Genomic DNA, 25599 nt, shown 5'->3' on the forward strand with positions numbered 1-25599 from the left:
CGGATGGTCTCTCCGTTCTGGACCTTTGTCCATGCAGGAAGCTGGGCCTTTGTAAGGCTCTTGATAGCAATCTGCAAACAAGCTCTGGAAAGGCCAAGGAAGTACCACTCTCCTCCCCACCAACGATGGGTGGTGCTTTTGGTTGTAATTCAAAGCACAAAACACAACTTCTCGTTGTGCAGGTGTGCGGAGCAGACCATCTGTTTTCCAGTCAGTGATCAGACACGTTGTTTCAGCTCCTCCATAGCATCCCCTCCAAGTCACATCCCTTCCCCCATTTCCTGTTTCCATCCCTGCTTTTCTAACGACCTGACCCTGTCCTAAGGAGCCCTGGGGGCATAGTGGGTCACACCTTTGGCTACTAACCACAAGGTCAGCAGTTTGAGACCACTAGCGGCTCCACGGGGACAGAGAAGGCTTTCTGCGGCCCTAAAGAGGGCAGTTCTACCCTGCCCTAGAGGGTCACACGATGGCAGTGAGCTTGTTTCTGAAGTTGGCCCGTGGGCAGATGCCGGCCTTTCGATGTCAAATGGTCCATTGCTCTAAGGTTCAGCAGTGGATTGGTGTTAGCTGTGGTTGAGTCTGTCCCAATGTCCCCTAAACAGACACAAGTTGACTTCCTTCTCTCTCTTTTAAGAGTGTTATTGGGCTATACTTCACATTAATATACAATGTAACCATTCAATCATATAACCATGTGTGCAATCACCACCATCATAGTGTTAGCTCCCTATCCGCCCCCGCCACCCCCATCCTCTCCCACCATGTCCTTACGTAATTACTAACCCGGTTTGTCCCTATAGATTTATCTAGCCTGGCTTTCATATATGGAAACTCATACAAAACACAAAGAGGAAGCAAACAATTTTTTTAAAAAGGAAGAGTGACTACACGAAACACTAGTCAAAAAGCAAACAGGATATATTGAAAATGAAAACAACTTAAAAAAGGGAGCTCAAACGATAGACTATTACATTCTCACATAACGACATCTGCCATATTGACTTCCCTGTGCTCTGATAACAAGGCTGTTCACAGCCCTCGACTACAGCCAGAGGGGGTTCACGGGAGGCTTAGTATATGTGGGGGCCCTGCAAGTAGATTTGGGTTTCCACTGGCATCCAGAGCCTTCTGCAAACCAGGTGGATTTGTATTTCTTTTTTTTTTTTTTAATGTTTTATTAGGGGCTCATACAACTCTTATCACAGTCCATACATATACATACATCAATTGTGTAAAGCACATCTGTACATTCTTTGCCCTAATCATTTTCTTTTCTTTCTTTCTTTTTTTTCCCCCTTTTCTTTTTTTACATTTTATTAGGGACTCATACAACTCTTATCACAATCCATACATATACATACATCAGTTGTATAAAGCACATCCATACATTCCCCACCCCAATCATTCTCAAAGCATTTGCTCTCCACTTAAGTCCTTTGCATCAGGTCCTCTTTTTTTCCCCTCCCTCCCCATTCCCCCCTCCCTCATGTACCCTTGGTAATTTATACATCGTTATTTTGTCATATCTTGCTCTATCCGGAGTCTCCCTTCGCCCCCTTCTCTGCCGTCCCTCTCCCAGGGAGGCGGTCACATGTGGATCCCTGGATTTGGATTTCAATATTTACAATCCTTGGGTCACCCAGGCTGGCATGCGTCTTCCATGTGGACTTAGTTGATGTCTCAAGACACGCCGCTAAGATCTCAGATGTTATTCTTCCTGAGAGCCAGGCGTCCTCTGTTAGGTTGTACTGTTCTTTCTAGGTGCTGTTGTCAAGGTACTGTTATCAGTTCCCACCCACAGCCATCCCGTGGACAACAGAAGCACTGCACTGGCCTCACAATTGTTGTCAGGTCAGACACCACTGTTGTAGGCCTCTTGGTGAGGGTCTTCCTCTTTTTCACTGACCAGCAGTGGGCAGGCTGGAGGCCAGTGGGTCTCCAACCTGGCTCCGCAGAGCGGAGCGGGCGCTTTGTGGAGCATCATGGGAGATGGACAAACGAAACAAAACAAGAGCCAACTGCTGTCACAATGTGTTCACAGCCAAACTTGAGTCCCTTAAGTGCCAGGAGTACAGCCCGGGAGGCGCAGTGGGCAGATGCTGTTGCTAACTCAACAGTTGGCCATTTCAACCTCCACGGCAGAGGAGGCTGTCCGTCTGTGCCCGTGAAGACGATGGCCGCGGAAGTCCTGTGAACAGTTCTACTGTCTTATAAAACCTGCCGCCATGGAGGGAGTTGACTTCAACTCAGTCTCTAGTGCAGTGGTTCTCAACCTTCCCGATGCCATGACCCTTGCATACAGTTCCTCATGTTGTGGTGACCCCCCCAACCACAAAATTATTTTCACTGCTACTTCTGTCATTTTGCTGTTATGAATCGTCATGTAAATATCTGATCTGCAGGATGTACTTTCATTGTTACAAATGGAACATAATTAAAGCATGGTGATTAATCACAATACAATATATAATTATATATTATGAAATATGTGTTTTCCGATGGTCTTAGGCGGCTCCTGTGAAAGGGTCGTTTGACCCCCAAAGGGGTCGAGACCCACAGGTTGAGAACTGCTGGTCTATAGGCCTGTGGTTGAGGGGCTGTCCAGTCAGCTGACTCCTGGAGACCTGATGGACAACAGAGCAAGACCCTCACAACTGTGGACATTTGAGTTCATTGCTGTAGCCCCTGTGGCTCTCCTGCTTGAGTGTCTTCCTGTTTTTGCACTGTCCCGCTATACATATATATCAAATACAAATAAAATTAGATAAACACACATGCTTTCAGAGGGTGCAGTTGTTGCACATTGAGTTGCTCCCCTCAAGGCCAAAAGTCCGAAGCCACCAGCTGCTCCTGAGAAGACAGGGTCTGGGAAACCCACAGAGCAGCGCTACCCTGTCCCACAGGGTCCCTAGGAGTCAGAAAGGCCTTGGAGTTGAGAAGCCTTTACCAGAGCACACAGCCTCCCTCCAAGCAGCCAGTGAACTTGACCCATTGACCTTGCGCCGCTCTGACACAGCCAGCAGCCTGTCAGAATCCACTCAAAAGCACCAAGGGGCTTCAGAAATGCATGTGGGTGCTGCCAGCCTACGGCCCTCAGTCACCCTTCAGCCCAGGACCTGAACTCACCCCCTTGTTCGAATAACCAGCCCTTCCAGGCCCAGAGGGCAGCGTTTTACCACCAGGAAAAGAGGAACAGAGACAGAGGAGGCGCGGCAGTGGGGGCACGCGGAGGGCGGCAGTACGTGTGTGTGTGAAATGTTTAGTGTGAGGCTGATGCTCTGCTCGGGAGCCTTCAGCCAACGCAAGCTCACACGTGAGACAGAATCATGTACAGACACCTGCCCATGGAGAAAAATGCCAGCACCTTCACTCGTTTCTGAAACGTGGGAGGAGGGAGGAGGCCGTCGTCCACTGGCCATCTGATACCTCTGCATAGCTCATCATGGGCCGAGACGCCCCCCTGGCATTATCGTTACCATCACTCGGTGCGATGCCCAGGGCCCAGAGCAATGCTGGAAGCAGCCAGCGTTTATTCCTTATTACCTTCCTTTGACGGGCGGTGGGGAAACCTGAGGATGACCCCGGGCCCCCTGAGCCTCGGGGAAGCTAGGGTGTCAGCGCCTCACAATACCACCTCTGTGGGCCCACAATGGCCTGACCCTCTGAGCGCCGGCCGACCTTGACAGGCATGTACTTCCTCGGCAATTACAAGGTGGACCAGTCAAGCAGGGGTGTATCTAACAGCGAGCCTGTGTAAGCGGGTAAGACCAAAGAACACAAAGAAACCTTTCCACCAGCACATGGGTTCTCCACCCCTCCAACCCCCCGTGTCTTCACTGCTTTCTAACTCAGACAGAAGCGGAAGAGATCGAGTTGCGCTGAGTCCCAAGGACGGTGGCTGTGTACCCGAGACGACGTCATCCTTCCGCTGGGGCCAGCTGCCCGGCACGACCGCCACTTCCCAGCTTGAGGTAATCCTCGACTGGGTTCTTATCTGACGTGACAGCGACGGTCACCAGCAGGTGGACTTGGAGGAACCACCACTTCGGTGCTGTCACACCTCCAACCAGACTAAACCACAGTCACTGCTCCCGAGCTGGTTCCGACCCCAGCGACCCTCCAGGTGCACAGTGGAACGCCTTGTGGGCTTCTGTGCCTCTCACTCGTCAAGGGGAGGAAGCCCCATCTGTGGGCGGCTGCTGGCCCTGCACTTAGCAGCCCCAGACGCGGCCAACCTGCTACACCACGGGGCTGCTCATTCCACACGATGGCAGCTCACAGTAAGTTTGACCAGCACGCCCCTCACACTGTGGACAAGAATATATTTTATTCTCTCATAAAAGTTCTACCAAAAATATACACACATATATATCTTCTTTAACTTAAAAAATACAGTTTGGGGAAGCAAATGGTGGGCCATGAGAATCCATCACGCCTCCTAACTGGTGAGGGAGGCAGGGCGACCAGCAGGGCTCCTCTCTGGAATGTGAACGTGTTCACTTCAGAAGCTTGACCTTGTCCTTCAGCACCCTGAAGGCAGGGTTCTTGCTGATTTTCTTGTTGAAAATGACCAGCAGCTCCTCTTCTGACCTGTGCTGCTCGCTCGCCACGCTGTAGTACTGGGCCAGCACCTGCCAGAGAAGACAGACGTCAGAGAGGCCCAGGGCACGGACTCGGGGACGCCGCCGCCGCGGGTGACCCACGGCCATCTGGCTGGGTCTGGTCATGTACTGCTGCTTCCCAGGCTTTGAATCTTAACAGGAGCCGATAGCCTCATCTTTCTTCCAGAGCAACTGGTGGTTTTGAACTACTGACCTTGTGGGTAGCAGTCCAATGCTTATCCAACAGTGCCACCAGGGTCCCCATCTTTAAAAACGAGGAGAGACAGAAACGAGAGGGAGGGGGGTGGTAAATGGGGCGCTGGGAAAGTTGCGTGAGTGCGAGGCTAAGCACAACACAGCCTTGCATGGACAACACTCCTGCCTGAGGAAGTCAGATGGAAGCCAGTCTTCACACAAAGGGGCCCTGAGGGCGCTGTGGGTGAGCACTGGGCTACAAGGTCGGTGGTTCAAACCCACTAGCTGGTCTGTGAGAAAGACGAGGCTGGCTGCTTCTGTGAGGATTTGCCGTCTCAGAAATCTTCAGGAGGAGATCTACTCTGTCCTGCAAAGTCACCATGACTGTGGCAGTGGGCTTTTCTTAACAAAATTTATAAGCCACTCCAAAATGTTGGAGCCACCCGCCCCCTGGTCGATCAAATACGATGGGATTTTATGCAATGCTCTTCCCACAGGAACCCCAGGGGCTACTGGGGGCAGATATACAATCACCAAGGAAGACACACGTATACTCAACACACACAACATACTCATCCACACATGTCCATACTCCCACTCGCTCACCAACCCCGACATTCTCACAACACTCTCATCCACCTGCTTATACTCATTCACAGACCCCCAACTCGCACATCCCCATCACACATTCAGACACACTTATTCCCTTCCACGCACACACACTGCCACCACCCAGTGCGTCAGGTACGACTAAAGCATCTGAACACCAGGAGGGAGCGGGGGCAGGTCCAGACGCCATACCTTCTTCTTGAGCTTCTTGACGGCGATCTCATTGTCTGGGGCTTGTTTGAGAACTGCTTTAATAGTCCCCTTCCAGTTGAATTTACCTGCCACAGCAAGGAAAGCAGGTCAGGCGCTTGGACATGCAGTCCTATCCACCCACCTAATGACTCTGCTTCTGCATGGCCGTCCACAGGGGTCCACACACCGACCGAGGCCAGCCTCGGCAGCAGACCTGCTGGTCTCATCCTGGAGGTCCAGCTCGCTAACAGGCCAGGCACATGGCCCAGGGACGTGGCCCCTCTTCCGTGCTGCTGGACCACCCTTCGGAGTGCGGGTGGCCCAGGAGAGCCAGCCACAGGTGAGGGTGCCAGCGCTTACTAGGAGCCACGCCAAACCCAACCGCTGCCACCGAGTCAATACTGTGAGTCAGTAGCAACGCTGTAGGACAGGGCAGAACTGCCCCTGCGGGTTTCTGAGACTGTAACTGCTTATGGAGTTGGAATCAAGCATCAGTAATCACCCAAGTCCCAGCACGCGACCAACTCCTGCCAGAGACCTGTGCTCCCCCATAAGTGCTGCACCTTCACCGAGGCCGTGGGGCGTTTCGACGCAGGGAGCAGGGCGGGGAGCCGAAGAGAGCCTGACCTGAAGTGAGCCGGAGGACCCACAGATAACGACCAAACCAGGAAAGGCCGCCACCCCCCCACCAGGGCCGCTCTGTGTGGACCTGGGCCTCCAGCCTTTCCATTCACTGCTGAGTGCGCCAGCTTTCTCGCCGTCCCAGGACGCCAGCTCTTACAGAGCACAAGCAGCAGCCCCTGGAGAATGCTGGCAGGCGCCTCTCGCTGGCCTCCTGGGCACAGAGCTTAGGGGAGAGAAGACTGGCTCAAGACCTTGGGACAGTAGAATAACACGGTGCTGGTTCCCTGGGATGTCTGTTCACCAAGCCTGTCCGCTGGCGAGGTGAAGTCGGGGCCAGCCAGAGAGGATGACCCTCACGGAGATAGCCTGGCAGCCCAGCAAAGGCGAGGATGGCAGGGGGGCCGTGATGGGCCGGAGCTGACGCCATGGCAGAGCGGGTCAGCGATCCAGAAATGCTGGTGAGACAGGTGGAGAGCTCGCATGGCCTGCTCCTCCAAGCCCAACCACCAGGAAGGGAAGCAGCTCACCTGGCAAGGCAGGATTCTTCTAGAAAAATAGCTCCACTGCAGCCCCAGCACCCAGGCTGCCCCCGGCTCCCCCGAGAGGCTTTAAGGGAGAACGGAGGCAGAAGAACCTGGCAGAACTGGAGGTGCTCACCCACACAGGAGCCCTGGCAGCGGGCTAAAAGGCTACATGTCGAGCGGCTATCCTCAAGGTCAGCAGTTTGAAACCACCAGCCGCTCCGAGGGAGAAAGATGGGCCTTTCTACTCCTGGAAGCTGCAGTTACAGTCTGGAAACCCAGGGACTGTTATGCCCCGTCCTGTAGGCATCACTGAGTTGGCATCAACTTAGTGACAGTGAGTTCGGGTTGGAGCTTGACCCACACAGGTAGTAATAGGGTCAGAGCCCTGTTCCCAGCCCTGCCCCTCCAGGTATCTCAGAGGCTGGTTCAACAGCGCTGAACCCTCTTCACCTACAGGAAGCAGCCAAACCACCTGCTGCCACCCGGTGGGGGCCTGTGTCATTGCTAGATCCTGAAGATGCCAGCACAGCCCCACGTACCACTCACTCCGCCACCAGTCCACCTGGGACATATGTGTCCCACATATTGCCACCAAACCTGCTCAGAAATCGACAAGACAAGCGCGCGCTGCTCCAAGATGAGCAACTAGATTCGAAGGCCGGCGGTAGGCGCGGGGACCACCTTCCACGGGAAAGGGTCCGTGACAGCAGCACCGGACCCAGAGCCCCGCCGCCGCGCAGGAGGGTGGGCCATACCTTTCACGGGGGTGACCTCTTGCTCCGGGGGCTCGGGCAGCTTCATCTTTTTCTTCTTACAATCGGCTTCCCCTGAGCGGTCGGGCACAAGTTTCTAAGTCAGTTAGGATGGCATCCAGCCCGCACCAGGGTCCCCTTGGGCACCACGGCGGGTGGGGTGGGGAGGGGAGTGGGTGCCGAGAAGCCCCTGCCTGCCCTGCACGGGCCACTTGCGGGCCCGGAGCCTGAGCCTGTGCGCGCTCTGCCCTCCCGAGGCTCCAGGCCAGGAGGCCCCCTCCCCCGCCCGCCCAGCCACACACCTTCCGAGTGCTTCCGCTTCCGCTTCCCGGCCGAGTGCTCGCGCGGCCCCCCGGCCCCGCTGGCGGCCCCCTCCCCGGGGCCCTGGGCTCGCTCCCGCTTCTTCTTGGCCTTCTTCCCGGGGGCCACGCCGTTGGTGGCGGGCGCCTCGGCCCCGGCGCCGTCCTCCTGCCCCTGCGCGCGCTTCGGCTTCCGGCGCCCGGCGTTTTCCTGCGCCTCCACTTTCAGCTCCTTCTTCTCCTTCTTCCGGCCCTTCTGCCGCTCCTCCTTCCTCTCCCGCTTGTTCTTCTTCGCCGCCTCGGCCGGCTCTGCCGGGCTCTCGGGGGGCGACCTGCCCGAGACCTCGGCGCACGGCTGGGCCACCTGGTTCAGGGGCTGCTTCGGTGGCTGCGCGCCAGGGGGGTCCTGGTTTCCAAAGCGAGCCGAGCACGCGCATCAGGGTGGGGTCCTGCCACGCCACGGCCACTCACTGCCTGCCAGCCCGCCAGCGCCCTCCCCCACCTCTGACCCCCCACCTGCCCAGCGCGTGCCCAGTGCACCAATCAGACAGGAGGGCTGTAGAGACCGCCACGGCCCCACAGCGTGTTCTCTTGGCTGTGTCGATGGGACAGCCCCCTCTTCGGTGGCAGGGGGGCGGTCCCGGGCAGAACACAGAGATCACCACTACGTGTTCCCCTGCACCCCTTGTGCCTAATCACTCACTGCCCTCGTGCTGGCTCTGACAACAGTGACCGTGACAGGCACGAGCCGGCCAGCCGGTTTCTGAGGCTGCTCAGGTCCAGGGAGCCCGACGCAGGCGTAGCTGGCCTGTTAGCGGTCCTGCACAGCCACCACGGTGCAACGGCCACTCTCAGGGGTGGGTGAAGGAGGAAAGCGATGCCTCCCTGCACCGTCCCCACTGACCTGGGGGAGCAGAAGCAGCTCACCAGGCCTTTCTTGCTAGTCTGTCAGGTCCGCACAAGCCGGCTCAGCGGCACTGGGACCCAAAGCCTCCCCACAGGAAGGAAAGTCAGTTGCGAATCGGCTAGAAATAGAGGAACCCACCTCTGCTTTCTCCCTCTCGGCATCTGTCTGTTAAGAGGCTCCCAGACCCCACAGAAACCCACCCCTGCAGAGCCCAGCCCCACTCCCTGCCTGGGAATCCCCTGGTATCCTCACGCCAGTTCTTTCCAAGGGAAGACTTAGAGCAACCTAGGAAACTGCTGAACTGCCTGCCCCTCAATCAGGCCTCAGTGCCCTGGAGAGGGAGATGGGAGGTCACCGGCAAGGGCGTGAGGCATCTTGATACTGCAGATGCTTAAGCACTTACTTAGCTGACAACCCTAAGCTCGGAGGGCCGAGTGTGCTCAGTCGATGGTCACCCGCACAGGGCTCAGCGGGCCCACAACCTTGGCTGATGGCGCTAACTCTTCCTCGGTCACTGATCAGAGCAATGGAAGACACGCCTCACCTTCCATTTTTAAAGACACCCTGCAGTTGAACTAGGAGCAATTTCCATCCTTCAGGTCTCAGTCACACCATGGAAACAACCTGTCAAAGCAGGCGTCCCGTAAAGGGCAGTGTGAATGATGGCAAGGTTCCCGAGCGGGGATATTCTCAAAGTGGCCGCCCCAGTGATTCCCTCGACAGCCAATCAACTCCTGCCAACGGGATGAGAACGGACCGCCAGTCAAAACCCCAATCTGGGATTACGAAGGACACCGAAGATGTCCCTTTGAGGACTCGGGGGCGCCTGACCAGTCATGGAGTTTCAATCTCCTCAAATGCATGAGAGCTGGGCACTGAATGGCCACAGAAGAATCAAGGCATTTGCAGTGAGGTGCTGGCCAAGAACACTGCAGTGCTATGCTCTGCCAAGGAGCCCTGGTGGTGTAGCGGTGCTAACTGCAAGGTCAGCAGTTCGAAACCACTAGCCTGCTATATAGGAGAACGACGAGGCTTTCAATTCCTGGGAAAAGCAGTCAAGGAAACCCACAGGGGCAGTTCTGCCCAGCCCCATGGCTGCCCTGGAATACACCCAGGATGCTCCTCAGGAAGGAAGATGGGAGAGCGGCTCACGGAGACCCCACGTGCACAGAGCAGAACTGCTCCAGACGGGGTTAAGCCTGACTTTGGAAGCAGATGGCCAGATGCCTGTGGGTGGATTCAAAATGCCAACCCTTTAGGCAGGTAGTTGTGTGTGAATGGGCTGAGCCACCCAGCAGGCTGCATATTGAATAAACAGATAAATGCCATTACCCACACTTCCCCACACCCCAAGAAAACGAACTGAGGAACTGGGGGATCAAGCACCAAGCCCATGTTCCTGAGGGCACCCTGGCTGCACAGGGTCTGGGCGTGTAATGATACCCTGGCAGGGACAGCATAGGTCCACTTGGCATGGCCTGCTCATGGCAGGAGCCCTGCAGGAGCGGTGGTTGGGCACTGGGGCTGCAGACAGCAAGGCCGAGTGTCAAACCCAGCAGGGAATAATTCAGGAGTGCCTCCCACCTGCCCATCCTGTCCCTGGAGCCAGAGAGAGGCTCGTGGCACCAGGAGGGCACGGTGACCTCCGAGAACCAGGTGTCCCCATCCTGGCGGGCAGCACACTAGGCCCCACCACAGCTAAGGCTGTACTTACGTTCATGGATGCTTCGGCGAAGATATCCCACACCTGCTCCAGGAGCATGGTGTTGTGAATCTTTAAGCTGTTCTTCATCCAGTTCTGCCAGGGCACAGGAAGGGCAGCTGTCACTAACAGCCAGCCAGCCACTCATCTGCCACCCGGGATGGGAGCACCACACACACCTGAAATTTTGCCTTTTTCCTCGGGATGTTATCAAAGCCACTAATCTGTCCGAGAAGCTCCCTCACTTTGGGACTGACGCTGGGTCTTTTCATCGACTCATTAACTTTCTAGGAAGAAAGAAGCAGAGAGCACAAATGATAAACGACGGGCCCTGGAGGTCCAAAGAGCCCAACAGCGGAGCAGGGCGCCACTGTGGCCCACGTCTCACGCCGAGACTTTAGCATGCTGTCTTGTCCTTAAAAACACGCAAGGAGGGGGCGGGATACAGCGTACACAGAATGCTTTGGAAAGCGGATTACTGCAGACACAGTTTGATTCAAATTGAACAAGTCATCATGCCATCTCCCTTTCGATGCACTTTAAACATGTTTGAGTTTTCACGGTTTCCCGCTTTCTTTTCAATCAAGGTGTTTTGCTTTATTTTGCTATCGCTATGATTTCCTGTCTATCAAGTCCAGGGTAGGTCAATCTATGGAGCCAGTAACTGGCTCACTGGTTCCTTGGGGCGTGGGGGTCACGGGGAGCAAATACAGATGAGGTCGAGGATGAAGAGCATGCTCTCAAACGGACTGTGGTGATGGCCATACAGCTCTACTTACCAGGACGCAACTACGCGACTGTCCAGGATGGGAATCACACGCAAGTGAAAGCTGAGACACATTTAACGTAAAACCCCGGGTTCACGGGCGGGCCACGGACAGGGACAGGGAGGTTTGCCAGTCAAAGGCAGCAGAGGCAAGTGGTAGTAATCCTGCCATGGTGGGCATCTACTGTAGATGCCTGGACAGACAGCATGCCCCAGAGGCCTGGGAGGGAGAGCGGGGTGCACCCTGGGACCAGACAAAGAGGAAAGCCCGCAGCGGGAAGCATCGACACAATGGCTGCGGCAATGAGCTCGGCCATGGGCACAGTTGGGAGGATGGTGCAGGACCAGGCAGTGTTCTCTTCTGTTGTGCACAGGCTGCTATGGGTCAGAGCCGACCTAATGGCACCTAACTATAACAGCGTGTGTCTGTCTATCTATCTATCTATCCCTGAAAGGGATGAGGCACACAGGGAAATTTTACACGCATTTCTTAGATGTAACCAAACACCTTGAGCAAATGATGGCTGGGCCTGGCGCGGGGAACACCAGGACCAACTGGCATAGCCCAACTCACAAGGACACTGCTTGACTTACTTAGATGAGACTAGTCTTAGAAGTTCCTGTGTGGCCATCTAAGGTGCCACAGCTGGTCTCTCCACAGCTGGAGGCAAGGAGAGACATGGAGACCAGGGGACACACGGCAGTGCCAACTCCAGTCTCCACAGCTATGAGACGGGAAGAACTAGATGGTGCCCGGCTCTGAGAGGGATCACACTGGAGGGCCTGGGATGGAAGGGGAGGAAAATGTGGAATAAAACCCCAAATCATGTTTTTCTTAAAAATCAGCTAATCCTTCATGGTTAGACAGACACTGGCAGATACTCTGCGCCTGTCTCCTTCTGGTCTGGAGATGGCCTCACCCCAGGACCAAGTTTTCAGCCAAACAACAGGTAGGTCTCCGTGGGGAGGAGTCCCTTGGAGCGGAATCCGCCACTTGCCTTAGAAGGATCACCACTTGAGGCCAAAGGGCAGTGTGTACCCTGGAACAACGCTCAGGAGGGTAAGGAAAGGAGGACTGGAAACAGGAAGCACGGTGAGGAAGTGGAGTCGGTGACGGCCATTGCTGAATGATGGAAACAGATCTGCTCCATAAGCCTCCACCCAGGGCACAAATTAACATGGAGGAAAACTATACGTAGGTTCACAATAAAACAAAGGCCTGTCAGAATTGCTTTAAGCAGAAGGTATCGAGTAGGAGGGTGAGTGAAGACTGCCCCAGAACACAAAAGCAGTAACACTAAAACCCCCTGTCTTCAACCCGAAGCCCCAAACTCCTGAAGTTATCCTGAAACCCACCATCTTTAGCAGAACACAAAGTCCGCTTTGAGCATATGTTCTTCTAAACCACGAGCTCTAGGGTGGGAGAGGGGAAGGTCACAAGATCTACACCCACCACGAGGGGTGAGTTCCTTAAATGTGTGACCAAACACAGCAGGCTCGGTTTTTCAAGCCTAGAAAAACGCAAATTCCAAACTCACTGCCATCAATTCCATTGTCTCATTGGGACCCAAGGGCAGTGTAGAATGTCCCAACACGCTTCATGGGAGCTTCCCCAACCAGCCCGGGGAGACCACCCCTGGGGTGGCTGCTGGTTTCAAACTGCTGGCCTTGCCACGAGCAGTTCTATGCTAAACCCACTAAGCCACCGGGGCCCACAGACCATGTAAATACCCAATGGCCCCCCTGGCAGCAAAGGTTCCCCGCCAGAGCGGTAAGTTGCAGGAGGACCCAGTGACAAAGCAGCGAGAAAGACCAGAGGGGGACCTAGGCAGGGATGCCAAGGCTGTGACAGCGGGAGGAGCGGATCAGAAAGGGTGGGCATGCCCAGGTCCATCCGCAACGTCACTGGAGGCCACACCAGAGGTGGCTGGATCGGTCTGTGTTTGCGTGGACAGATCCAAACAGGGCTGGGGTTTCATCTTGTGTACTGCGCTCCAGAGAAAATGGCTCAGAACTTCGGAATGGTCTTGGCTGTTTTGTATTTGCGCTCAGGTCAAGTGTAGGAACCTTCATGGTTAGTATAAAGGTCAAGGGTAAAACTTGTTCATCATTGCGCACGACTGATTGGAGACAGACAGACAATAGACACACATACACACATTGCGCATGACTGGAGACAGACCCCACACACACGTTCTATTTACTCTACATTCCATCGCAGCACACACACACACACACACACACACACACACACACGTGTTCTAGTTACTCTACATTCCATCGCATCCCGGAACAATTGAGATCACATGTCAGGTAGATCAGCTGGTCCCTGAAACTCAGATTTGGCCCAGTTTCATCACGGACCCGGCTCTGGTAAGAGCAGGTCTCAGAGAACGTGGACATCCTTAACCAGACACAGGTGTGATGCATAACCAATGTGGTCCCAACCCTGACCCCCACTGTCACCAGAAGCAGAGGGAGGTCAGGAGGGCCCACCCTTGTTGCCCAGCCCCTGGAGAGCTAGTGACAGGGTCTCCAGACCCCAGCAGCAACACTCGGATCAAAGGGAGGCTATGCGGCCTGCCCGGGTGTCAGGCACCCACCAGACTGGCTGCTGACCTGTTTCCCGACTGCTCAGGCTCAGTCTGTGCCGAGAAGGGCGGTCTCCCGGACCTTTCCGCACCTGTACACTTCATCCCCGAGGCTTCCCGACAGGGTGGGGGGGCAGGGCCAGAAGCTACCTGATGACTTTACCTGAATCCACGCCTGTTGCTTAATATCGCCTTTGTGGGCTTTACCTTCATAGCCTCGGCCCCCATACTTCTGGTCTTCGCTGATGCACTTCACGTGGCCTTTATAGTCGTCGCCCCTGGGGAGGGAGAGGCAGGCACACGTTACACAGGCCCCGGGCGCTGCCCACTGCCAGCGAGCAGGCCGCTCCCCCAGCCCCCGTGGCTCGGCTCTACGGAGGAGGAAGGAGCAAGCATCCCGCCTGCGTGGAACCACAGTCATCGCTCATGGAAGCTGTGGTCGAGATCAAGGGCATTTCATTGGGGACATTTTCTGAACAAGATCTGTCACAGAATGTTCCTGTGAGGACTCAGTACGCCTGACACAAGCCATGGTATTCTCTGGTGCCTCCTATGGCTGTGAGAGCTGGACATGAAGGAAGACCACAGAAAAATCAGTGCTTTCGAATGACGTGCTGGTAAAGGGGACTGACTGGGCCAGGTACTGTCTTGGAAGAAGTACGGCTAGAGTGCCCCCGAGGCGAGGATGGCAGGACTTCGTCTCGGGTACTTTGGACACACTGTCAGGAGAGACCAGTCCCTGGAGACCCCATGCTGGGTAGAGGGCGGTGCGTGCAGAGGAAGGCCCTCAACGGGATGGACTGACACAGTGGCTGCCATCCTGGTTCACACGGAAGGGCAATTGTGACGCTGGCGCAGGGCCAGGCAGTTTCGCTGTTGTGCATCCTCGGGGCCCAGGAGTGGGAGCCCAGTGGGCAGCACTGACCCACAAGGCCTGAGCTGCCCACGGAAACCATGGGCCGGGCTTAGACCCTCTCATCACAACCACCCACCTCCTCCTTCGACATCCATCAGCAGCAAACCCCACCACCCATATTATAATATAGAATGTCGTCAACCACAGGAGCCCCTGGTGGACAGGTCAGCAGTTCGAAACCACCAGCAGCTCCTTGGGAGCAAGATGAGGCTTTCTGCTCCGGGAAAGATGGGCAGCCGCCAATCAGATAGACACAGACTTCTTCCAGTTTACTTCAGCATTGTTTGTGCTCACAGTGAGGGAAGGTGTGCTGAAGGGGAGAATTCTGTTGCCGGGCGGTCACGCTCTACGTTCCAAAGATGTGCACCAGGCAGTAGTCAGAAGAGCCCATGACAGGCCGCCCCAAAGGCCCCAGTCTGGGAGCTCTGAGAAAAAGGGCGCCCTCTCTCATGAAAGCTTCTGGGTCTCTGGGCTCCTCGGGGAACCAGACCGGCTGCCCGTCTTTGCTGGTGTGCTGCCGGGGCCAGCGCGCGGCGCAGCAGGAGGGAACACAGCCGGCCCGGCACCGTCCACACAGCTGTTCTTTGAGCCCACTCGGGGGCCAAGCTTTCGCCCGCACGACGCAGGCCGCCATGGAGGCAATTCTGACTAACGCCTGGGCACAGGGTCTCAGGGTGGTAAATCTTTACGGGTCCAAGCAGGCTCATCTTTATCCCATGGAGCGGCTGGTGGGTTTCACCCGCCAACCCAGTAGTTAGCAGCCCGATGCTTAACCCACAATGCCATTGGCCACGAGAATGAAAACCTAAGGGCCCGGAATGGCTTTAAATGAGCACTCACAGGCATCGCCCAAACCCCAAAGGGCGACACGGGGCCCGATGCAGCCCCTGGGAGCAGCAGCGTAACAGGAAACCACAGAGCAGTGGGGGGTGGGAGAGGGTCCGAGACTCTAAACTCACTGCAGGAGGAGGCGGCCTCACCCTGGTGGGATGGAACTGCTGACCTGTGGTTAGCAGCTCAGTGTGGAGCCTGCCACACCCCCAGAGCTCCTTTGCAGGTGAGCCCTCTGCAAGGGATCCCAGACCCATCTGTGCCCTCGGTGGAAGCAGTCAGTCACCTCGCCAGGCCGGGTGCAGACGCTTCACTCCCAGGTCCACCTCCACCTTCCTGGGAGGACCCAGCACCTCTTCTCCATGAAATCTCTCACCCTGGTGGTGCTGCAGTTGGGGTGCCGGGCTGCGGGGGCAGAGACAGCAGTTCACATCCACCACCTGCTCCACGTGGCAGCAGGATGAGGCTGGGTGGCCCGGGGCACCCTCAGAGGCAGTTTTGCTCTGTCCTGCAGGGCCCAGCTGAGTCAGGATGGCCTCGAGAACAGTGGGGGAGTATCAGCACGCTGCTTTTCAGGAGAAAGGTGGGGCCGTGTGCTCCTCTCTGCCACCTTACCCAGGGTCACTGTCAGACCCCCCCCCCCCGCCCCCCGCAGGCTCTGGGTTTGGTTGGGCACAGCAGATAGGTTTTTGGGTTTAGGAGTCTGTTATCTTTGAGCAAGGACAACACCTATTCAGCACTGTAGCCCTCTTTTACTCTAATGTCTGGGCTTGGTAACCTTGGCAACCAGAGGGCTGTGCAGGCCCCAACTGATCAAATGCTCTGCTTGCCTAGACAGCCGTCTCCCTGGAGCCTGTTTCCCCTTTTGGTCAATGCTTCCACTGGGACAGCATCTCCTGTCTGCTGTGGAGTCCACTGAACTCGCAGGCACCCGAGGTGACCGAGCAGGACTGCCCCAGGGGCTTCCAAAACTGTCCTCTTAGGAAGACGGGCATACGGCCAAGTCCTTTCTCCTGCAGAGCACGCAGGCCAGAAGGCCCCCGACCTTGCCATTAGCAGCCGAGAGCTTTAGCCACTGCGCCACTGGGGCTCTTCTACACCCCCTTTTCTTCTCTTGAAGTTTTCCAGACAAAGGAAATCGTTTTTTAAAGCGCCTTTTAAAGAGTCACACCCATTTTAACAAGAGGACCACAGAAGGCCTTTTTAACCAACCTCCTCAAACACCCCTGCCTTTGTAGGCTCTGGGGGCCACCTGCCGTGCCCCTTTGGCTCACCAGAAATCTTTGCCGCAGTCCATGCAAGACAGGCACTGGCAGCTCCTGCAGATGCCCACGTGCTTCTCCACCTGCCCCTTCTTCACCGACTCGCCGCAGGCGTCGCAGGTGAAAAACACCATGATGAGCTGGGTGGGGGCTCTGCAGCCTCGCTCCAACCCTGGCTTCCGGCCTTGTCCTGAGGGAGAAGAGGGGTCGAGACTGTGACAATGGCCACAGCCAGCTGCACCACCCTGTCAGGATCCACCACCCCGACAGCCAACTTGGCAACCACACCCAATTCCACCTGAAGACAACTTCACCTGGCAAAGGCGAAGCAGGTGAGAGCCATCCAGGTGAGTCAGCGCTCAGCCCAGCAGGGACGGGCGGCAGCTGGCCCGAAGGTCTGCTTTGTCTGAGCTGGTCCTATTCTCAACACGACTGTGAGGACCAGCTGGACTGCCCAGTCGAGACAGGGCAAACCAGGACCAGAGAGGTCAAGTCACACGGGCGCACAACCAGGCTAGCTTTCGACGTGGAAGACCTTTTGTGTGTTAAGTAAACTCGTCCCTTAGATAGGGTGAGGGCCCGGGTGAGAGCGACTAATTCTGCCTGTTGAGAGGTGGTGCCTGAGGGAAGCGGGCTGCCTCTACCGCCTTGGAAAGCATTACTACTGCATAGACTGCTCGTCGGCTTCCAGAATTGTTTGGTAAAGAGCTTCCGTCTACAACCAGGGTGATTTCAGCGCCCAGCAGGGGTTGATCTGTGAGATCAGGTAGGGGAGACTGAAAAGTGTGAATAACCTCCATACATGAGTGAGTGTGTGTGTGGGGGTCTGTATTGGAGCAGGGAGGAGAGTAGCTGGGTTGAGCAATCCACAATGAGATAGAGTTATTGAGGGGTCTTCTGGGAAAAGTAAATGGTACAGTTGAATACGAGAGGGTCCCAAATGGGGAAGAGTCTGTTGAGACATAAGGTCAGCGAGGCGATGGGTGGAGAAACGGTGAGAGGTTGTAATAAATTGATTTTCCTAGCTTCAATGGTTAATTCAACAGCGGCTGCAAGAGCCCGAAGACACGGTGGCCATCGCAAACAGTAGGGTCTAAATGTTTGGAGAGGTAGGCGGCTGGGATGGGAGAGGAGCCTATAGGCTGCACTAGGACTCAGTGCTAGCTGCTGTGTTTCATCCACGTACAGAAGGAAAGCACGGGGTACAGTCTGAGGGGAGGTAAGGGGACCCACGGGGGACTCTTTGGTTGCCTGGTACAAAGGTTTGGCTAGAAGCAAAAAGTTAGGGATCCAATGCCTGAAAAATCCTGCTAGACCTAAAAAAGACGAGATTTCCGATGCAGACCAGGGAGCGGGGAGAGCTTGTATGGCCTTGATCCTGTCATATGTGATTGCCCGGTGGGTAGGGGTGATAGATAGGCCAAGGTATGTGACTTCGGTTAGCGCTATTTGAGTCTTGGAGGGAGAGACTTTGTAGCCCTTGGAGTTCAGGACGTTTAAGAGTAGTGGCGGAGGACACATTATCACATTCAGAGGGGGAACATAACAGTAAGCCATCTACATATTGTAATATGACGGACCGAAGCAAGGGACTCTAACAAATCTTTGGCGAGAGCCTGTCCAAAAAGGTGGGGGGAGTCCCGGAAACCCTGTGGGAGGACGGGCCAGGACAGTTGTTGCGCTAAGTCTGTAACAGGATCATGCCACATGAATGCAAACAGAAACTGAGAGTCTGGGTGTATAGGAATGGTAAAAAAAAAAAAAAAAAAAAAAGCATCCTTGAGATCCAGGACAGTAAAGTGGGTAGTGCGTGCAGGGATCCGGGAAAGGAGAGGGTAGGGGTTAGGGACTACAGGGGTGATGGGGACTACTGCAGCATTAATTAGGCGGAGGTCCTGCATGAGTCGGTATTGTCCATTAGGTTGTTTTACTGGTAAGATAGGGGTGTTACAGGGTGAATTTACAGGGGTGAGCAGACCCTGCTCTAATAATGTGTCTGTTATGGGCTTGAGGCCTAGTCAGTGGGTCTTGGAAAACTGTGGTGGGTTGGCGTAAACTTCAGGATTTTTTAGCTTAATTAATACCGGGGTGTGATGGGAGGCGACAGAGGGGGCACTGGTGTCCCATACCTCTGGCGATGCAGTAGGGGGTGGTGAAGTGCAAACAATGGGGCTCTGGTTGTTAAAACTGTTAAGCAAGACCATATGGAGATTAGAGGAGGCTAGGGGGTTAGAGAAGGAAATAGTAGCTTTTAATTTAGACAAAAGGTCTCTTGCCTAGTAACAGGGCCGGGCAAGAGGGGATAACCAAAAAGGAGTGTGAAAATGGAGTTTTGTCAAATGTGCAAAACAGGGGGTGGGTCTGTCTGGGGATTGAGGGGGACCCATCAATCCCCACAACAGAGATCTTGGAAGGAAAGGTAGGGCCCGAGTGAGAGGGGCTAACAGAGTAGGTAGCCCCCGTATCCACCAAGAAGGAGATGGATTTACCCGCTACCTGGAGCGTGACCCTGGGCTCGGCGAGGGTTACCGGAGAGGAGCCAGGGCCTCTTCAGTCCATAAACCCCAGCAGCTCCATACCTTACAGCTCTGGTGTCTGGAGTTTCCTGGATCTCGGCGCCTCCGCTTTGCGGGGCTACGGGCAGAGCTAGGGTCAGGCAGTCCGACTTCCAGTGGCCCGGTTGTCTGCATTGCAGGCAGGACTTGGTAGGAGGCTTGGGGTTGGAGCAGACTTTTGCCCAGTGGCCATCTCGGCCACATCTGAAGCAGGCTTCTGGTGGTAGGCGCTGGCTCCCCTGGGGAGCGTGGCAATGGATGGGATTACCTGCCAGTCTTAAGGCTGCTACCAGGGCTTGGGAATGGAGGCTAACCATCTGTTGGACCCTCGCCTGGCGAGTGGCTTCAGCCGTTTCTCCCCGGGCATTGAAAACTTAATGCCATTTTTACCAGATCCTATATAGAGGGTTTCAGGGCCCTCCTCAGCCTTTGTTAGCTTTTTTCTGATGTCAGGGGCTGACTGAGAGATTAAGTGAGAGGCCAAAATAGAGGCCCCGCTTTTAGACCCTGGGTCTAAACGAGTGTACTTTGTGAGCGCCTCCTGGAGGCGGTTAAGAAAGAGAGCAGGGTTCTCATCTGCCTTTTGAGTAACTTCTCTCAGTTTGTCTTAGTTGACAACCTTGTTGGAGACTGTTTCCAGACCTCTAATGAGGTGCCTGAGCAAGAGGTTTCTGTGGGGGAGGTCAGACCCTCGGCCAGGTTCCTCTAGTGGAATGGCATGCGCCCCACGGGGACATTTGGGTCAATAGCGCAGTCTTTGTCTGCTAACTGGCAGCTTGCATCAGATACCCGCACATGTTCCTTGGGGGTGAGGGTGGAAGCAAGGATCACTTGGATGTCATGCCAGGTTAAGTCATACGTTTGGGTAAGTGAATTCTTTAATAAACTTAGAGGGATCTGCTGAGAAGGAGCTTAGGCGGGTCTCTATCTCTGACAGGAAAAAGGGACATGGACTCGAACGAGTCCCTCTACGCCTGCAACCTCGCTTAACGGACAAAGAGCAGTGGGAGGATTGTGGGAGCGGGTATGAGAGAGCTATCTGACGGCGCAGTGGGCGGAGGAGGGAGCGGCACGCTGAGGAACTCAGTTGGCTCTTCAGGAGTTTGAATGACTTTTTTTCTGCTGAGAGGATTGCGCTAACAGTATCTGGCGGGTGGAACAATGGCTACAGAGGTCGGGGCGGGAACGCAAGTCCCAAAAAGCCTGCGCATATGTGACTTCAGAATCCTTACTAGTCCTCCTGCAGAAATTGTCCAGGTCCTGTAGAACGTTGAAATCGAAAGTGCCAGTCGGAGGCCAATGTGACTGGTTGTCAAGCTGGTACTGGGGCCAGGCAACTTGGGAAAGAAAAGCAAGTTTTTTCTTTCGCAAGGTCTGAGTGTACCCCAGGCTAGAAAAACTTTTTAGGAGATAACCCAGGGGGCTTGATGCGTCAATTTTGGATTGTCCCGCGCCCATGGTGAAAGAGAGAGAAACTCGATCCTCAAGAAATGAGGTTCACAGGCACTAAAGAAGCGCAAACAGAAAACACACAACCACAGGTAGAACAGACCCAGGCTGGTCCTTTGAGGATTAGTCCAGTCTGAGGGGGCAGTCGCCGCTAGACCTAATGTTAGGATGCCCGTTAGCAGTAAGAAGCCCAGAAAATAAATGCTAAGGCAATAGTTGAAAGGCCACATGAGACAGGGGATACATACAAGAGAACTCGAGGTGGAAGATGGGCAGAGGAAAGGTTTTGGCTTCTGGGTGAGCGAAACCAGACAGGAGGCACCCAGGCGTCCCCAAGTGAGTCCTGGCTGGGACGGCAGTGAAGGACGGGGAGAGGGTTTGGCAAGACATCTCAAGAACAATCACTCCCCTAAGGCCCCTGGGGCCAATGGAAGGAGAATTCCCTGCGCGGCCGTGTCTCGTGCGGGAAGACTCTGGTGGAGCTTGAGGAACCAAAACCAAGCCCGGGGAGAGAGAGAGAGAGAGAGAGAGAGAGAGAGAGAGAGAAAGAGAGAGAGAGAGAGAGAGAGAGAGAGAGACACTCACCAGGGTGACTGTAGATTGGTTTTGAACACGCCTGAGCGCTGAAGGTAAGCGCTGCGCCTAAAGGTCCTGGAGATTTAGGGGAGAGAGGGGGGCTCTCAGGGGACCCCCAAAGAAGGGGGTGGGGCACACACCTCCTCCGGCTTTCGGCACCAAATATTAAGTTTATTTGGACGCGAAACAGAACCAAAGACCCAATTAACGAGGTTTTAGAAGCAGGTTTTATTGAGGAGCTTGCGGGTGGGTTCAGCAACTCAGGGTATTGAGCTATTGAAGCTGTGCAGTGGAAAATTCTGGCGGCGTTTTTATACCCCCTTCTGGCAGGCACCGCTGGGGGTTGGGGGGAGTGCGCACACAGGGGTTTCAGAAGAGAACCAGTTGTTAAAACTTATCTAAAGGTCAGGGACGGGTTGAGTAAGCATATCATCAAAGTACATCCTGACTCCGCGAACATCTGGTTCCAGGAACCTGGGGTTAAGCAAAAGGAGGGGAGGTCGGTGAGGGGTAAGTTTTAAGAGTAAAGATGGAGGCGCCGGACTCAAAATGCCCGGAGTTCCTTGTGCCAAGACCAGACATAAACTATCATATTTTTGCTAATAATAATAATAAAACCCAAACCAAAAAACTAACTGCCATTGAGTTGATTGTGACTCACAGCAACCCGACAGGACAGAGTAGAAGAACCTCCTTTGGGTTCCCAAGGCTGGAAACCTCGATGGGGAGTAGAAAGCCTTACCCGTCATCTTCCTCCTCTCTCACTAATAACCATGAGCTATAGACGGACTACAGGAGGCCCTGATGGCATCCTGGGTTAGGTGTTGGGGATCGAACAACCCTTTCACAGGGTCGCCTGATTCGTCACAAAATGACAGTGATGAAGTAGCAATGAAAATAATTTTATGGTTGGGGGTCTCCACAACACGAGGAACTGTATGAAAGGGTCACAGCATTAAGGTTGAGAACTGCTGGCCTAGAGGGACGGTGACAAGCAGAGCTTAACAACTGAGGGAAGCCAGGCGTGTTGACAACGTGGCTGCAAAACAGGCCGCCCCCAGGGACTGAGCTGCTCCCTGAGCAAACATCGACCCAAGAGAGGATTTGGACTTGAACTTGGAAAAAACACTTTGTAGCAAGAGTTCCCGGTTAGATATTTGAGTCTGAGAGCAAGATGGGGAAAGGGCACAGGGAGTCAGCCGGGTGCCTTCCTCTGGGTTTTTCCACTCAACTTCATGAGATGGGAGGATGGGACGCTGCCGTACCTGCTCAGTGGGCTAATGACAGACAGTAAGGAGTTTTGTCACCCTGTGAGGAACCGGCTCTGAGGATGCCCCAGCCCGAGGGCTGCATTCTCCCACAGGCCCTTGGGAGGAGGGCAAGCTCAAGCTCTCCACTGCCTTCAACTCCAGTCACTGCTCCGTAGACAGGGTGAGCCCAGCTGTAATAATGCCCGAGTGTCGGAGCTACCAGGACCAGGAGTCCTGGTGATGGAGTGGTTATGGGTTGGGCGGTTGACCTTTCGGGTCACAGCACAACAGGTAACCAGAGCCTCTTAATGAGGACGAGGGGCCCTGGGCTGAAAACAGCAAGGTTAGTGGCTCAGGCCCTCTAGTCTGTGGGGCAAAAATGAAGTTGTTCCATTTCTCCTACAGCGTCCCCACGAGTCAGCCAACTTGGGTTTGGGTTTATATCTGAGGACAAGAAGCCCAAAGTCAGCAATTTTCAACCTGTGGGTCTCAACCCCTTTGGGGGTCGAACAACCCTTTCAAAGGGGTCGCTTAAGACCATTGGAACACATATTTCCGATGGTCTTAGGAACCAAGACACCGGTCCTCTATTCTCCGGGTGGGTCCGTCCAGACAAGTACCCTCCATAGACAAGTACCCGGAGTGAAGACTGTGATCCATGCTACATCATGCTTCAAGACAAAATTTTACTTGTCATTAGAAATAAATATCTCACAATATATAATTACATATTGTGTGATTCACCCAATTTGTAACAATGAAAACAAATATTTACAAGACATTTCCTAACAGCTAAATTAGTTATGAAGTAGCAAGAAAAGTAATGAAATGGCTGGGGGTCACCAGCACATGAGGAACTGTATGAAAGGGTTGCGGTATTAGGAAGGTTGAGAACCACTGGTCTAGGTGGTACCCTGGGTTAAGCATGGAGCTGCCAGCCAGGAGGTCGGAGGTGCGAGCCCCACACAGCGGGCTCAAAGGGAGAAAGGGGAGGTGGTCTACTTTTTTGGTAGAGATGCATGGCTTCCACGGGAGCAGCTCTCCTCTGTGGGTGTCGAGGGACAGTCAGCTGGGCGGCAGCAGCTTTTTAAGGGGGAAAGGCCTTGCTTCAAGAAAATTAAGGAGGCATGAGTCAGATGCCACACTGCTTTGGAAACCTGCAGGGCATTTACACAGAATGGAACCATCACCAAGTGGCTGTTTCAGGATATCGCCATTCTGCTCCGGCCCTTACTAAAGCTATTGTTAGGGCTGTGGGTGCATAGGACTGCAAAGTCAGCAGTTCAAAACCACCAGCTTTCTACTCCCTTGAAGACTGACAGTCTCTGAACCTCACAGGGGCAGTCGCTTGGAGTTAGCATCGACTCCGTGGCCGTTTTGAGTTCTTTTTAAATGCCCCAGAACACCCGTCTACCTGCAAGATGGGTCATCCCTCCACCTCCGAGGACAGTGCGAAGCTAAGGTATGAGTGTTCCCCGCTGGGACAGGTCCCAGACCAGCCCAAGAGCTTTCCCGGAGCAGAATTCTGGCTGTAGGATAGGGCAGCCGAGCCCATCATCCTGCCTGCATCCCAGAATGTGGGGTAGACAGGGTTGCAGTGTGCATCCCCAGAAGCCCCTTCCCCTCCTTGCAGAAGTTCTAGGGGACAGGTGTCTGATCCCCAGTTAGCACACTGAAGGACAAGGGTGGTGCCCCTCCATCACGTGCACTGCTTTCGGCGGCAAACCTTCTCCAACAAAAATGCAAACACCTCCTATGTGCCAAGCGCTGTCCCAGGTTGAGTACTGATCCCGGGAGTTAGGGCCTGTGATTGAGTCCCTGCTCAGTGAAGCAGGTGTGGGGACACAAATATAGCTCAACTGGGTTAGGGCTAAAATAGGCTGTGGAAAACCAAAGTTTGAGGTGGGCCTAAGTTTCAGTTCTAGAAAAGGGCATAAGGTTCCTGGAACAGATGTAAACCACTGCCTGATGTAGCCTGACCTGAGTTGATCAATGGGACACACTGTCCAACAGACTACCACCCACTGTTGGCAGACCAATCGGGAGGACACACGCGACCCTTCTGGCCAGTCACTGCTGGCAAAGACTGGCACCAGAAATATTCTCCAATAACTTTAAAGAATAATAACCCTGGACTGCCCCTTGCCCGCTAGCCCTATAAAAGCCTGGAAAACAAAGAACTCGGGGCTGATTCCCTTTGGACGCTGGGTCCCCGCAGAGCTGGGCAGTGGAGGGAGGGAAGTCCTAGCTCGAGCTACAAAAATACATCCTTTTGCTGTTTTTGCATCTCAACTGGTGGTAATTCCGCGCGCGCAAGGTGAGCTCGCATCCCATTTCCCAATCTAACAAGGGAAGCGGTGAAATAAACCAGGCGCCAAGTCGGACATCCACTTACTTCGCTGTCCTCCAACCCCCGTGCTCTCTGCCAGCAAGCTCCCCCAGGCTACTTCGAGGCCAAGTTTCCCAAGACCCCGAGGGGAGCAGGGCCTGGTCCCCCACGTGCAGCAAACCCACTCCAGCTGCCTGCCCTGCGCTGGGCGCCTCCTCAAAACGCGGCATCCCGCCTCCAAAGCGGGAGTGAAGTGCTTGTGGGTGCACAAGGGATCTGCCCTGTAGCGCCATGTGCCGAACAGCGAAAGCTCCGAATAGCCACGCTCGCTCTGCGGCACGAGTGAGACCTGAACGCATCGCGTGCCCCGCGCTCCCAGGGGTGCAAGCGCCCGGCGCGGTCGCCCCTGATCAATGGAAGGCAGCCGACAGCCGTGCCGCGCCTACACTCCGCTCCCCTGAACCTCAACCGCCTCGGCCGGCCCCTGGGCTCTCGTCCCCTTACCTCTCGGCCGCCGCCCGCCAACGGTTTCAACCGGCCGCCGGGAGCACGTGGGATCGCCGCCGCCAGCCGCGCAGCCGCCACCTCCCGCCTGGCTCCCCAGCGAAGAACGCACCTTCCCGCCGCCGCCGAGCGCCCCAGTGCGCCTGCGCGGAAGCCGCAGCG

General features: G+C 55.0%; 1 protein-coding gene and 2 non-coding genes across 4 annotated transcripts; all 3 read right to left on the bottom strand.

Annotated features, from left to right (window-relative positions):
* Window positions 1-4314: 4314 nt before the first annotated feature.
* On the bottom strand, window positions 4315-25568 carry LYAR (Ly1 antibody reactive). 2 transcript variants are annotated; one of them, XM_075544541.1, is made up of 9 exons: window positions 25438-25568; window positions 16787-16964; window positions 13929-14043; window positions 10588-10695; window positions 10421-10504; window positions 7803-8205; window positions 7504-7575; window positions 5601-5686; window positions 4315-4634 (listed from the first exon to the last, which is right to left on the bottom strand). In XM_075544541.1, the coding sequence occupies exons 2-9, from the start codon at window positions 16906-16908 to the stop codon at window positions 4500-4502; spliced, it is 1125 nt and encodes a 374-aa protein (XP_075400656.1). In that variant the 5' UTR covers window positions 16909-16964; window positions 25438-25568; the 3' UTR covers window positions 4315-4499. The 2 variants fall into 2 exon arrangements, with proteins under 2 accessions (XP_075400656.1, XP_075400657.1); XM_075544542.1 differs by lacking the exon at window positions 25438-25568 and having other exon boundaries at window positions 13973-14043; window positions 16787-16846.
* On the bottom strand, window positions 13218-13290 carry LOC142444202 (small nucleolar RNA U2-30). Its single transcript, XR_012783856.1, has one exon. It is a non-coding gene; the product is annotated as a small nucleolar RNA U2-30 (small nucleolar RNA).
* On the bottom strand, window positions 13460-13539 carry LOC142444203 (small nucleolar RNA U2-19). Its single transcript, XR_012783857.1, has one exon. It is a non-coding gene; the product is annotated as a small nucleolar RNA U2-19 (small nucleolar RNA).
* Window positions 25569-25599: the final 31 nt, after the last annotated feature.

Source organism: Tenrec ecaudatus, chromosome 3 (genome assembly GCF_050624435.1).
Source record: "Tenrec ecaudatus isolate mTenEca1 chromosome 3, mTenEca1.hap1, whole genome shotgun sequence".
Lineage (NCBI taxonomy): Eukaryota > Metazoa > Chordata > Mammalia > Afrosoricida > Tenrecidae > Tenrec > Tenrec ecaudatus.

Excerpts from the sequence above, each read along its gene's own strand:
- LYAR (XM_075544541.1), bottom strand. The coding sequence starts at position 16,908 with ATGGTGTTTTTCACCTGCGACGCCTGCGGCGAGTCGGTGAAGAAGGGG. Across the intron at positions 5,687-7,503 it reads AGAGGTCACCCCCGTGAAAG|GTAAATTCAACTGGAAGGGG; the intron begins GTATGGCCCACC and ends TTGCTGTGGCAG. Across the intron at positions 4,635-5,600 it reads TCAAGAAGCTCAAGAAGAAG|GTGCTGGCCCAGTACTACAG; the intron begins GTATGGCGTCTG and ends CTTCTCTGGCAG.